At 40.7% G+C, this 12,982-nt stretch overlaps 1 protein-coding gene across 1 annotated transcript in view; it reads right to left on the bottom strand.

The window, feature by feature from the left end:
* Positions 1-12,982, bottom strand: part of OFCC1 (orofacial cleft 1 candidate 1) — a 449,171-nt gene that overhangs the window by 168,417 nt on the left and 267,772 nt on the right. Inside the window, exon 3 of the mRNA XM_030929143.1 lies at positions 2,864-2,924. Coding sequence (XP_030785003.1) covers positions 2,864-2,924 — 61 coding nt within the window. The remainder of the gene's footprint in view (positions 1-2,863; positions 2,925-12,982) is intronic.

The following is a 12,982-nucleotide window of genomic DNA, read 5'->3' as shown; positions in this document are numbered from 1 at the left end:
TAAGAACTGACAGTTTCTAATATTAATTTCCTTTTCGTTAAAAAGCAACAAATACCTTTTGATGCGGACACTCTCAACTTGAAAGGAAATCTACGATAGAGTAGCAAACATGAACAACAACAAACTCATTTATAACCAGTGACAACCAAAACGTATGAAGTTTTTAAAAGAATGTGATTGTTGTCAGAAGGAATCGGGTCCCGCAGTGCAGGTGTTCAGCTCTGGTTGCACTCAAAGCCATGGCTGAGGGGCGCAGGGAGCACTCCTCCAAGGCTAGTGGGCACAGACCAGCAAGAAAGTGAATTCTGCATACTGTACGGATCATCGCTCAGTTCAGGGCAGTCAGATTACATCTGGGATCAACCAATTGTGCTTCATGAAACCGTCACCCCTCATTTGTGTCTGGCTGTTTTCTACTGTCCGGCTGTAAACAAGGCCAGCTCCAGTTTTCTTCCTACCCTTATCTGCCAGGTCAGACCAAGTCGGTGGCCTCAGAGCTCAAGTGAAAGTTCCTTCTTGCAGACAACAGTTCCTGTGCACACTGGGAAGTCACAAAGAGAAGCAACTTTGGGATGACAGAGTTAGGGTCTCTTTTTGGATACGCATACCTTAGATTCCTACACATACCGGCGTGGCATGGCTCTTCCATGAAACGAAATTAGGTGTTCCTAATATGAACAACTGTTTTTTTCAGCAGCCTAGCTCAGCAGATTCATATTGCCGGGGAGGCAGGGGTGCTAGTGATTGTGTTTTCTTGTTTCACTGCTCTGGGGCTTTGCTTGGATCAGCCAAAAAAGACATGAATAGAAATACTGTCAATCTGGTCCCACTCCAGAAACCTAATCATGCCTGAATCGCTCGGAGGAGTGTAATGATGGCAACATTACAGGAACAGGTATGTTGGATTCCGTTCTCATGCACTTCGGCCACAGTATCGCCTTTACAATAAAGCAAAATACGATTTTGATGGCACATCATCTCAATCATCAAAGGGAGGGGGTGTCACTGAAGCCCTTTTCCTTGGCAAGTGGCACAAAGGTAATGTTTAGTATTCACTACATTGAATTCTCCTAGCCAGCTGGTGTGTCCCTGTTAAGACTTTCATTTATGCAGCTTGAGCTGGAACCTTTTTTGTTCTCCCAGTCTATTACTTTGTCGATTCAAGGGATAACAGCCAAAGTGAAACAGCTTGCAATTTGCACCTGTCTGCTCTAAGCATTCCATGTTAGATTGTGTGCAAAGCAAACCCTTCACTGCTAATGAGAGTAAGGCTGGGTAGGGCTGAATGCAGTTTTGTTGGGGGGCTTATAGGATATTTGAGTGTTTTTTTTTTTTTTTTTTGTAACTGATTTGATGAGGACCTCCCCATTTTCATGTTTAGAGTCCCTGGAGTAAGACAAAGATACAATTCAAAACACACACACGCACACACACACACACACAAAGTTGTATACTCTTTAAAGAAAATTTTAAGTGTCATGTAACTAAGAAGTGAATTCATATTCAGCCTGAGTTCCCTCAGATAAGAAAGCAAAAATTTAAATGCTAAATTATTTGTATGTGGCTATAAACATAAAATACCTACAGAGACCTTTACTTTGTAGCGTTGGCAAGGAAAGACACTAAATTAAAAAAAAATTTTAGGCATATTCCAGAATTAGAACTAGTTTTGGTAATAATGTCAAGGGCCTAAAAAAACTTGAGATTTCTGCTTAGATTGCCTTTGAAAATTTAAGCTACTGAATCCGAAACAAAAATTCAAGGGTGTCACTTCAAAATCATACCTAGATAAACATCTTTATCCAACTCATCAGCATGTGAATCACAGAATGAATTCTCCACAATTGCACAAATGTCAGCACCTATGATTCTCCCAAATCTTTTCCCAGTTCTCTGCATTCCCCCAGCTTTGATTCTTTCAAGGAATTATATCAATGGATTACCATCTATTTTGAAAGAATTAAACTCGTTGAGATGAAAGAGTTTTAATCATGGCTTATGACATTCCCCCCAAACCTGGGGATATTAAAAGACTCAAAATAATAATGTTTGAATTATTAGGCAAAATATTCTCAAAGATGATCCAAAATTTAGTAAACTAAAAAAAAAAAAAAAAAGCCTAATAATATATTTATCAAAGGATCTGTGCTACATTTGAATTCTAAACATTCCCCTCATTGGCACTTCCTGTTGAAATAATAACTTATATGATGACGGGTTAAGTGAAGTCGAAGTGGTTGCAAATGTGTCCCACTAGTAATTAATATATTTGAATCTAGTTGTTGGCCCACATCTGGCCTGACAGATAACGTTCCAGCTTGTTCAGCGACGACCCTTTCAGCACAGCGTTAGGAGTCCTGCCAGCCTTTGCAGAGTCTGGTCAGGTCAAAGGGTTGAGCCATGTGTAATTCAGAACAGAGGAGGTCCCACGGTCACTCCACAAAAACAATTACACTACTTATTTCACTCTAGCCCTTGCCCAAAATTCACAAGCCTCACAGTTTCAGTGCAGCCAATCTGATTCTGCCCCTAGGCGATAAGCCACATGAAAATATGTGCTGCTGTGTTTATAAATCTAATCAAAAATAGAAAGAGCGGACAGGCACCATGAGGTCCTACTATGGATCATGAGAATCCTTGCGAATTCTGAGGCACTTTTGTTTCTCTTCCATAGACTCTCTTTTGCTACGACATGGCCTGCTACACTCGTTAATCAGCCTCTTTCCTGGTGAGTGCTACAAAGGATGCTACATTTCTACTCACTTCTATACTTTCCATCCATGGATAACGAAAAGTCAAGCTTGAAAGCCTTGCTTTTAAAGGAAAAAAATAAAGGAGGGGCCTACTGTGACATCGATCTTACCTCTCTCTCCATGTTCTCAGCTTCTTGCCCTTGGCAACGTGCAGATTTCAATCCAGTTTCCCTAAAAAAGAAAAATAATATTTAAAAACCAAGGTAAATTGACCCAACCATGGCTGTGTTAAGCAATGTGGAACTGGAGAGTTACAGTGCTACTTAACGGTTCCGAAAAATCTAAGTATAAAGTCAACAGGATATAAGCTAGTGTCTTACTTTTATTGTTGTTGCTCATTTCTTAAGCCAGACTCCTAATAAACTGAGGGTCAGTCAACATTCTCAAAATGTTTTACAAAGGCAATCTCTAGGAAAACTTCAGATTTGATCGAGATGGATTAAATGTCCTATTTTATTCCCCAAAAGTGATAAATTCAGATTGCATTGAAGTTACAATGACAGCTTGCTGCTGCATACCTTAGATGTCTGTGCTGTTTATCATTTAAAAGTTGTGATCCAGGTTTTCAACAGTCATAAGTAGATAATATCTGATAAAGTCAATGATAAATATGTATACTGAAGGGCTAAGCAGATTAAACCCTGAGAACATCATCCAGCAAAGATATAAAATATAAAAATTACAATAAAAGGAAATGTGGTTTTAACACTCATTTTTAAAATTCCTTAAAGTCATACAATAAATTATTAAGGTCAATCCACAAAGTATTACATTTGATATTACTTTAATTGACAGAAATACTACACCAGAACACAGTCTGGGCCCAGATAATTAGAATAAATGGAATTTTTTTAATGAGTGATGATCCCAGCATTTATTAAATTATTGTAAATGTTCACCAGAATAATATTTTAGGCCATATATGGTGGCTCACACTTGTAATCCTAGCACTTTGGGATGCCAAGGTGGGTGGACTGCTTGAGCTCAGGAGTTTGAGACCAGCCTGGGCAATATAGTCAGACACCTATCTCTACAAAAAATACAAAAAAAAAGCCAGGCATGGTGGCACACGCCTGGAGTCCCAGCTACTTGGGAGGCTGAGATGGGAGGCTGGCTTGAGCCTGTGAGGCAGAGGTTGCAGTGAGGTGACATCGTGCCACTGCACTCCAGCCTGGGTGCCAGAGCCAGACCCTGTCTCAAAAAAAAAAAAAAAAAAAAAAAAAGAGTCTTTTAAACTTTAAACTCGAAGTTTGCCCTTTTGAAATGGTTATCAGTACTTGGCAGTAAAATAAAGCCCATTGTGTATGAATGACACACGTGACACTATTTTTATTCAGAGCTATCTATTATTGTTTTCAAAAATTACTTCACAAAGTGTATATGAGCTTTTGAATAGTATCGATGTTGCAAAATGGAAGATTTTAGTCCTTCTAGTGCTAATTTAAAAACTCTTACTTTTTTATTAAAAGTAACCTAAGAGTTTTAAAGATTATATTGAATTACTTCCTAAAACAAGTGAAACACATGTGAAAGTATTTAAAAGAAAAAACCAGTGTCAAGATTTAAAAAATTTAAACAATTGGCAGAAATTGAAGTTTGACTTGCTTGTGTTTTCCACAGTACAGTGACTGAAGAGTAATTCTAAAGAATCTATTTCTAGGAATATATATGGAGCAGAATTTTTTTTCCCTTGAATTTGGCCTTAATCTGATAGTTAATACCTGTCTTTGAAAATGTTTGTAAGTTGCAACATTGCTCATGTTAATTGTCATCATAAATTTATTTTGCAGACATATAACCCAAAGTGTACAAGCTAAAAAGCCCAGGTTACCTCTATTAACATAAATAGAATGCTTAAGAAACTTCAAATAAGGCAGAGCACTTGTCTTCCTTCCTATAAGGCTGCATTTTAAATGCCTTTCTGCATAAATATTCAGAATACAGTCTCAGTAGAGTAAGACCCAATATAATTGTAAAATAAGATCAAAATTCCTCATTATCTCAGACAAAATGTAGAGTTGAATCCAGAAGGCAGCCTGAGAGAAGTGAGTGTTGTGTCATTTTAAAAAGCTGCTGTCACCCAGGGAGGCATACAGCTATCTATTGCCCTCTTTCAGGAACAACGGGAGTGGCCCAGGGTGTCTCCTCACTTAGGAATCTCGGACAGGTTCTATTAGGCATTATTTCAATAAAGCATGTCAGTCACTGAGTTTGTATGAGCTAGAATTTGGGGGTTGTAGTCAGACCCTCACAAATGGGGGACAACCAGCAGAACATGCGTTAGGAAAAGCAAATGACCCATCCTGAGCTAAGGAAAATCAGTAAACATGTGACCTGGCTTTAGAGCATGAACAGATTTGGCAAGCTGTTGGCTGTAATGGATATATTGACACATGAAAATATGTCTCCCGTGCAACTCCTCAGGGCTTCGTTCAAAGACCTCAAAAGTGGGAAAGAATTGTTAAAAGGTGGAAAACAGCCTTTCAGCTGCTAAGGAGTTCTGGCAAGTGGTGGGGATAAAGAAGAGGTATGAGGCCGGATTCCAGAGGCCAGAGGAGCTGGATCAGCATGGAGGATGCAGGGACCCCGTAAATACGTGCACAGGCAGCAGAGTGAACTTTGAGGAATAGACAGTCAAACGGGAAAAGGGAAATGGAAGAAACACGGGAGCAAAGAGTGGTGAAGAAAATGAGAACAAGAAGTTCATAGGACAATGAGTAGAATCTGTCAGCACGTAATAATTTCAACAAGTTAGTGATTATTACTGATCAGCTACCACATTCCTTTTAAAACACAAAAAACCTATTGCTCGTGTAACTGGCAAAATATGAAGCCAATCAGAAAACGAATTCATTTGCTAAACTATCTATAAGACCTTCACTATTGGCCAGGCGCAGTGGCTCACACCTGTAATCCCAGCACTTTGAGAGGCTGAGTGGATTGCCTGAGGTCAGGAGTTTGAGACCAGCCTGGCCAACATGGTGAAACCTCATCTCTACTAAAAATACAAAAATTAGCTGGGCATGGTGGTGCATGCCTGTAATCCCAGTTACTTGGGAGGCAGAGGCAGGAGAATCACTTGAACCTGGGAGGTGGGGGTTGCAGTGAGTCGAGATTGAGCCACTGCACTCCAGCCTGGGCGACAGAGCAAGAGTAAGACTTTGTCTCAAAAAAAAAAAAAAAAGTCCAAAGTAGCTAGCTTAAAAAAAAAGAAAAATAAATTATAAACACTATAAATTTACCAAAAAAAAAATAATAATAACCTTAGGCTTTATTGAGAACTCTAGACTTAATAAATAAACAAACGGGCACCATTGCAAAACTCACACTGCGGTTGCAGGTTTGGATGACAGTGTAGCATGTTTATAGAAATGCAAGTGGCCTACAATAGGGATCATTTTCTAAAAGCCAATCTCCAACTTGCAAGCAGATTAATAACTGCAGTATCCCCTGCTTGCAAGTAACCTGTTGGCCACACTCTCTTGAGTCCAGGTTAATAAGCACTGCTGATTTGTATAGTCATTTTGTTGTTTGTTGATTTGAAGGCTGATTTTAAAACGGCTTTCACTGAAATTGTTGGCCTTATATTGCAAATTAAGCCTTGGAATTGCCAAATCGCTGATGACTGGTTCACTGCTTCCAAAGAAGGGAATTAACATGGCTACAGCTGTCGTTTCATTGCATTTCTCTTCTTAAGCAGACCAGCAAGGGCAAAGATGGTGTTTAACAGAGGTCGCAAGCCAGAGTCTGTCTGCAGACACATTTTGTTTAACCTCCACAGTGATTTTTAAAACGTTGAGCCAGTGTTTAAAAATAAGAAAGTTGCCACTTAAAACAGAAATCCAATTTCTGATTTGTCTTGGAAAATTAAAAGCTTTGGCAACATAGGGTCAGCGTTCACGGTTGGCAGCAATTGGCCAGAGGTGAGTGGCGGCAGCGTGTTTTTCAGGCAATACTCTCCAGGCCCACAGGTCCCATCCTCCCTACTGCAGACCACAAACCAAAATGTCCTTTCCTTTAAGGAGTCGTTTTAGTTATTGCTACACCCTTGGCACGAAGAGCAGAGCCTCAGAAGCAGTGGGTGCTTGAAAAATATGTAGGTAATGTTGAATGAAGTGATCCCAAGACAGATGGGTAATATTCATGGGTGGCTCTAAGACAATAGGGAGTGTCCAGGAGCCCTCACAATGTATGCCCCAATTTTAAAAACTCTGCCCATCCTTAGCTTGCACTGCTGTTTCTCTTATAAAGAAAGATTTTCCTCTGTCACTAACAAAAGCAGGGCCACTAGTGTCAAGGAAAACGAGAGCCCACATAGACCCAGCACACTTTACTCTTTTATGTTTCTTGCCTGGCCCCTACAGGCATCCGAATTTGAAACTTCTGAGAGAGAGATGAGAGGAGGCCTGGTACCCACAGTGACAAACTGCTCCACCATCATTCTCCCCCTCATCCTACCCAGTAGTTTTCTGCACTAGTGTCTAAATCGACATTGAGGAATAGGTAAAAAGAGGAATATAAACTGTGCCTTGGAGAGTCAATAGTTAACACAGCATCACTCTACAGAGGAGTAAGAACAGCAGTGTGGAATGGACTGGAGTATATGGTTAGGAAAGAGCTGCTTCGAGTCTCCTGCAACCAGAAGAGTTGCTTAACCTCTGAAAATCTCCAGCTGCTCTACAGGATATTTGAGAAATTTTTAAGATTGTGTATGTCAGACTTCCAGCTTCCACTGAAGGTGTCCAAAGCTAGAAAGGGCATCATTCCCAAAGGTAAAGCAATAAACATCCTAAGTAATATACAAATTTAGAAATACTATTAAACTCCTCAGAGAGCTGAGGTCATAGGGTGACAGATTAATCTCAAGCCTAGAGACAGTAAAGCGCCTCCAAGGAGTGACAGGACGCAAGCACTTGCTTTCTGGAGCAGGTAAGAGACCCCTTGCGAATCAGTAAGAAGAATTCACCCAAAAATTGTCAATAATTGTCTAAAGTCTGAACATGGCTTAGTTAACAGTATGGAACTTGTGGGATCTTCAAACACAAGGGAAATTCACATCTACTCACAGTCTCTTCTCCATAGACCTTCTGGGTGCTCAGAATAAATACTGGGGCAACGTGAGAGCCCAGAGTGGTGCATCCAAATGGGGGGAAACTTCACCTCCAAGGGGACATTTGACAATGTCTGGAGATAGTTTTGTTTGTCACAGCTTGGGGGATCCAGTGATTAGAGCCTGGATCTAATGTGGCTAAACATCCTGCAATACATAGACGAGCCCCGCTATGACAAACTATCCAATCCATAATATCAATAGAGCTGCTATTGAGAAACCCTGGTCCAGACAAAGCTTCCCTAGTGATGCAGATTTTGTGGAGAGGAACAGAAGCCACTACAGGAAAGCACAAAGTCTTACCTGAATATTCCACCTCTACCTCTTCTAAGGAACAGAAGCCTCCTCTGTTGGAAGGGCAATGAACTCTGTTGTACCAAGCCACAGGTTAAGACTGTTGGCTGCTGGGAGAAGAGAATACAAACATACCCTGTAACCCCGTGGTAGGAACAAGAAAATATCCTGGCCTGAATTATTAGAGGTCTCCTACTTCAGGCAGAGGGACAGGTTCACTGAGATGGCCCCATCCCTGAGACCCAGAGACACAGCTCCTGCTTAATTCTGAGGAGAACATCCACACAGCCTACCAACAGGCTACCAAGCACTGAGTAGCCAGTAATATCAATGTCCTGGTGGAAGAGGAGCAAAAACATAAAGAGAGACGCAGTCTAAAGGCAAGTTGCAAAGAAAGGACTTAAACATGGCCAGGCGCAGTGGCTCACGCCTGTAATCCCAGCATTTTGGGAGGCCGAGGCAGGTGAATCGCGAGGTCAGGAGACTGAGACCATCCTGGCTAACACGGTGAAACCCCATCTCTACTAAAAATACAAAAATTAGCCAGACGTGGTGGCATGTGCCTGTAGTCCCAGCTACTCAGGAGGCTAAGACTGGAGAATCACTTGAATCCAGGAGGCGGCGGTTGCGGTGAGCCCAGATAGCACCATTGCACTCCCACCTGGGCAACAGAGCAAGGCTCCATCTCAAAAAAATGAAAAATAAAAAATAAATAAAGAACTTCAACCTGAAGTTTAAGCCAACACTGAAGAAACTTCTCCTATTAATAGCCACCACTCTAAGCATGAGTTAAGACTAGAGGAGTTCTCAGCCTGTGACGCACTGATGATAGCCCTAACAACAACAACTACAACCACACCCAGTTCAAGTCCTGTCCTGGCTAGACAGACTGACCCCCACACATTGAAAGACTAACAAAATTAAAGTCATGTCATTTATGGGCATAAAGAATGTTTATCTCAGTCTCTACTGTCCTACCCAAAATGACCAGCTTTCCAACAAAGTCAGGTGACAAATATAAAAGCAAAGGTGGAGTGGAGGGGAGGGGGCACTCTGTCAGATAGACAAAGCAATCAAGAGAAGCAGAATCAGATGTGACCCAGGTGTTGAAACTGTCAGAGAATTAAAAACAACATGATTGATGTGGTAAAGGCCGTAATATAAAAGATGGGCAACATACCTGACTAGCTGTGGAATTTCAGCAGAGAGATGGAAACTATAAGAAAGAATTAAATGAAAATACGTTAGAAATAATATGGTATGCAGAATGCTATCAGCAACCTCATTAGTAATCTCAACATGACTGAGGATAGAATCAGTTGAACTGAAACTATCACCAATAGAAATTACTCAAATTTAACCACAAAGATTTTTTTAAATGAGTTTTAAAAAAAGTTAATACACGGCCGGGTGCGGTGGCTCAAGCCTGTAATCCCAGCACTTTGGGAGGCCGAGACGGGCAGATCACGAGGTCAGGAGATCGAGACCATCCTGGCTAACACGGTGAAACCCCGTCTCTACTAAAAATACAAAAACTAGCCGGGCGAGGTGGCGGGCGCCTGTAGTCCCAGCTACTGGGGAGGCTGAGGCAGGAGAATGGCGGGAACCCAGGAGGCGGAGCTTGCAGTGAGCTGAGATCTGGCCACTGCACTCCAGTCCGGGCGACAGAGCGAGACTCCGCCTCAAAAAAAAAAAAAAAAAAAAAAAAGTTAATACAGAGGATCAAAGAGTGATGGGACCAATTCAAATAATGGACGGACCTGTAATTTTGAATGCAAAAGGAGAAGGGAGCACAGGGTAGAAAAACCACTGAAGGAATGGTGGCTAGGAATTCCCTCAAATTAGTGATGGACACCAAAGCTCACATTCAAAGGAACTCACAGAAGACCAACTAGCATAAAACACACCTGGATACCTCATCTATAAACTACTAAAAACCAACAGCAAAGAAAAAATCTTGAAGGCAGGCAGAGAAAAGAAGCATATCACACACAGAGGAACACACATAAGAATTACAGCAGACAATCAAAAACTATGTGAACCAGAAGGCAGTAAAGGAAACACCCTTACAGAAAGAAAAACAATCATAAATACAAAATTTTATACTCCCAAAAATATCTTTCAGAAATTATGATGTGGGGCTGGTCGTTGTGGCCCACACCTGTAATCCCAACACTTTGAGAGGCAGAGGTGGGTGGATCACCTGAGGTCAGGAGTTCGAGACCAGTCTGGCCAACATGGCAAAATCCGGTTTCTACTAAAAATACACAAAAATTAGCCAGGTGTGGTGGCGTGCACCTGTAATCCCAGCTACTCGAGAGGTTGAGGCAGGAGAATCGCTGGAACCTGGGAGGTGGAGGTTACAGTGAGCCAAGATCACGCCACTGCACTCCGGCCTGGGCAACAGAGCAAGACTCAGTCTCCGAAACAAACAAACAAACAAACAAACAAAACAGAAATGATGAAGTGGGACACAAACGTGGTGGAATGAAGATTGTCACATTTCAGCCTTCAAAAAACAACTCTAAAATTGCAAGAAGAAAAGGGTCTAAAGCAGTAATCTCAGTGCTCTGGAAAATGACCAGAGGTGAAAAACAAATACAGAAAAACATTCATTAATGGAAAACTGCTCAAATTAAGGCATGAACTGGGGGAGTCTATGGCATTCTTGACTGAGGTTGCTCCAGTATCTGCAGTCCCCTACTACCCTGACCTTATTCCAGCTAGACCAGTGTTGTAAAGCTGCCAGGGAAAGTCTGGCCAAAAACAACAATTTCACTGTTGGAGGAAGATGACTTCATTTGATGCTAGGGCAGAAAATCCACACCAAGTTGTATTATAAGTGGAAGTAGCAAATTAATGGGAAGCAAATAATGAAAGCCCATGGCTCTACCACCCTGAATTGTAGTCCTACTTGGGTGGAGCAGTGAAAAATTTGACTAACATTAATTTGGCAGGAAGAACCTAGAGATGAGATGGCCAAAGAAGGGTTGGCTGATAGTTCCTCAGGTCTCTGGCTAACTGGGAGGCTGTGCACACATGCAGGGAAGACTCAAGAGGGCCCAGCTGTCTACACATCCTGCATTGACTTGGATGCTATGCAAGTCTACAGGAAAGACCCAGGAGGGCCTGGCAGAAAGTAAACTCTGTGCATGTCTGAAAACTGTCTGAATGTTGAATGGGCTCCCAAAGCCTCCCACAGATCCATCAGCAGAAGACGGAAGTCTTACTGGTCAAGGTATTTGAGGACAATCATTGGTTGACTACCAAACTATGCAGACACAGAGGAGCCACTAGAAAGCCAGCACAAACTTAACCTTTAATTTTTTCTTAAAATAAGCAGAGATATCAGCAGCCACACATCATGGGGAAGACAGATTCAACAGATTAAGTTCCAGCAAGTTACTAAAACCAAGACAAAAGAAAACAAGCAAAACAATAACAACACACAAACAGCAACAATAACAGCGTTCAAGGAAAAAAATCAGAATTATATTTGCTACAATATATTATCTAAGATGTCTGGTTCTTGACAAAAATTTACAAGACAGAACAAAAAGGAACGTGTGACCTATATTCAGGGAACTAAGTTGTCAATAAAAATTAACTCTGAGTGGATAAGGAGGTTGCATTTAGCAGACAAAGACTTCAAAGCATTTATTATAACTATGTTCAAAGAATTAACAGAAGTCATGTTTAAAGAATTAAAGAAAAAATCTGACAGAATTAAAATAAAATATAATGATAATTAAAAAAAACATATAATTTTCAAAATAAGAAATTTCAAAAAAAATCATTAACACTCATACACGAAAATTAACCCCAAATGGGTCATAGTCCTAAATGCAAAAGCTAAAACTATTAAAATTCTAGGTGAAAGTTGTTGTGACTTTGGCAGTCTTATTCACAATTAATTATGAGAACAAAGATACAATCCCTAAAAGAAAAAAATTGAAAAAATAATCTTCAAAATTAAAAACATATTATTACAAGTTTAGCAGCTCAAAACACCCAATTTATTGCTTCACGATGCTATAGTTCAAAAGTCTGGCAAGGCATGGCTGGTTTGTACTCAAACTGAAATCAACATGTCAGCTGGCTACACTGTTTTCTGAAGCGTGGGGCCATTCATGTTATTCATGTTATTGACAGGATTCAGTTGTTTTCACCCGTAGGGCTGAAAGCCTGCCTTCCTTACTGACTGTCAGTTAGAAGCCACATTTAACTTCTAGAGGTAGCCACATTCTACATCCTGTGACCTACTCCATCTTCAAGTCAGCAATGGTGTGTACCTCAAAACCTTCTTATGCTTTGAATCTCTCTGGCTTCTCTTTCTAACACTATCCAGACAAAACGTTCTGGTTTGAAAGGGCTTGTGTGACAAAATGTATCCTGCCTACATAATCTCTGTATCTTAAGATCGACTGATTGATACTTTAATTACTGCAAAAGCCCTTCACATCAGTACCTAGATGGGATAGGTACTGAACCCATCATGGGATATCCAAAGGACAGGAAACTTGGGGAGACATGTTTAAAATTATGCTTATGTAAGTGTAGCATGGGAAGGAAAAAAAAGAAAAAAAAAGGCTTACCAAAACTTCATTAAGAAGGGAAAAGACAAGCCACAGACTGGGAAAAACTATTTTTGAATTTATATACCTAACAGACAACTTATATTCAGAATGTATAAACACCACTTGCAATTCAATAATCAAATGGCAAGCAACCCACTTACAGGATGGGCAAAAGATATGAATAGACATTTGCTAAGAAGATATACGAATAGCTAATGAGCACATGAAAAGATGCTGAACATCATTAG

The sequence above is a fragment of the Rhinopithecus roxellana genome, chromosome 4 (assembly GCF_007565055.1).
Source record: "Rhinopithecus roxellana isolate Shanxi Qingling chromosome 4, ASM756505v1, whole genome shotgun sequence".
NCBI lineage: Eukaryota > Metazoa > Chordata > Mammalia > Primates > Cercopithecidae > Rhinopithecus > Rhinopithecus roxellana.
This window is presented reverse-complemented; position numbering and strand designations above follow the sequence as displayed.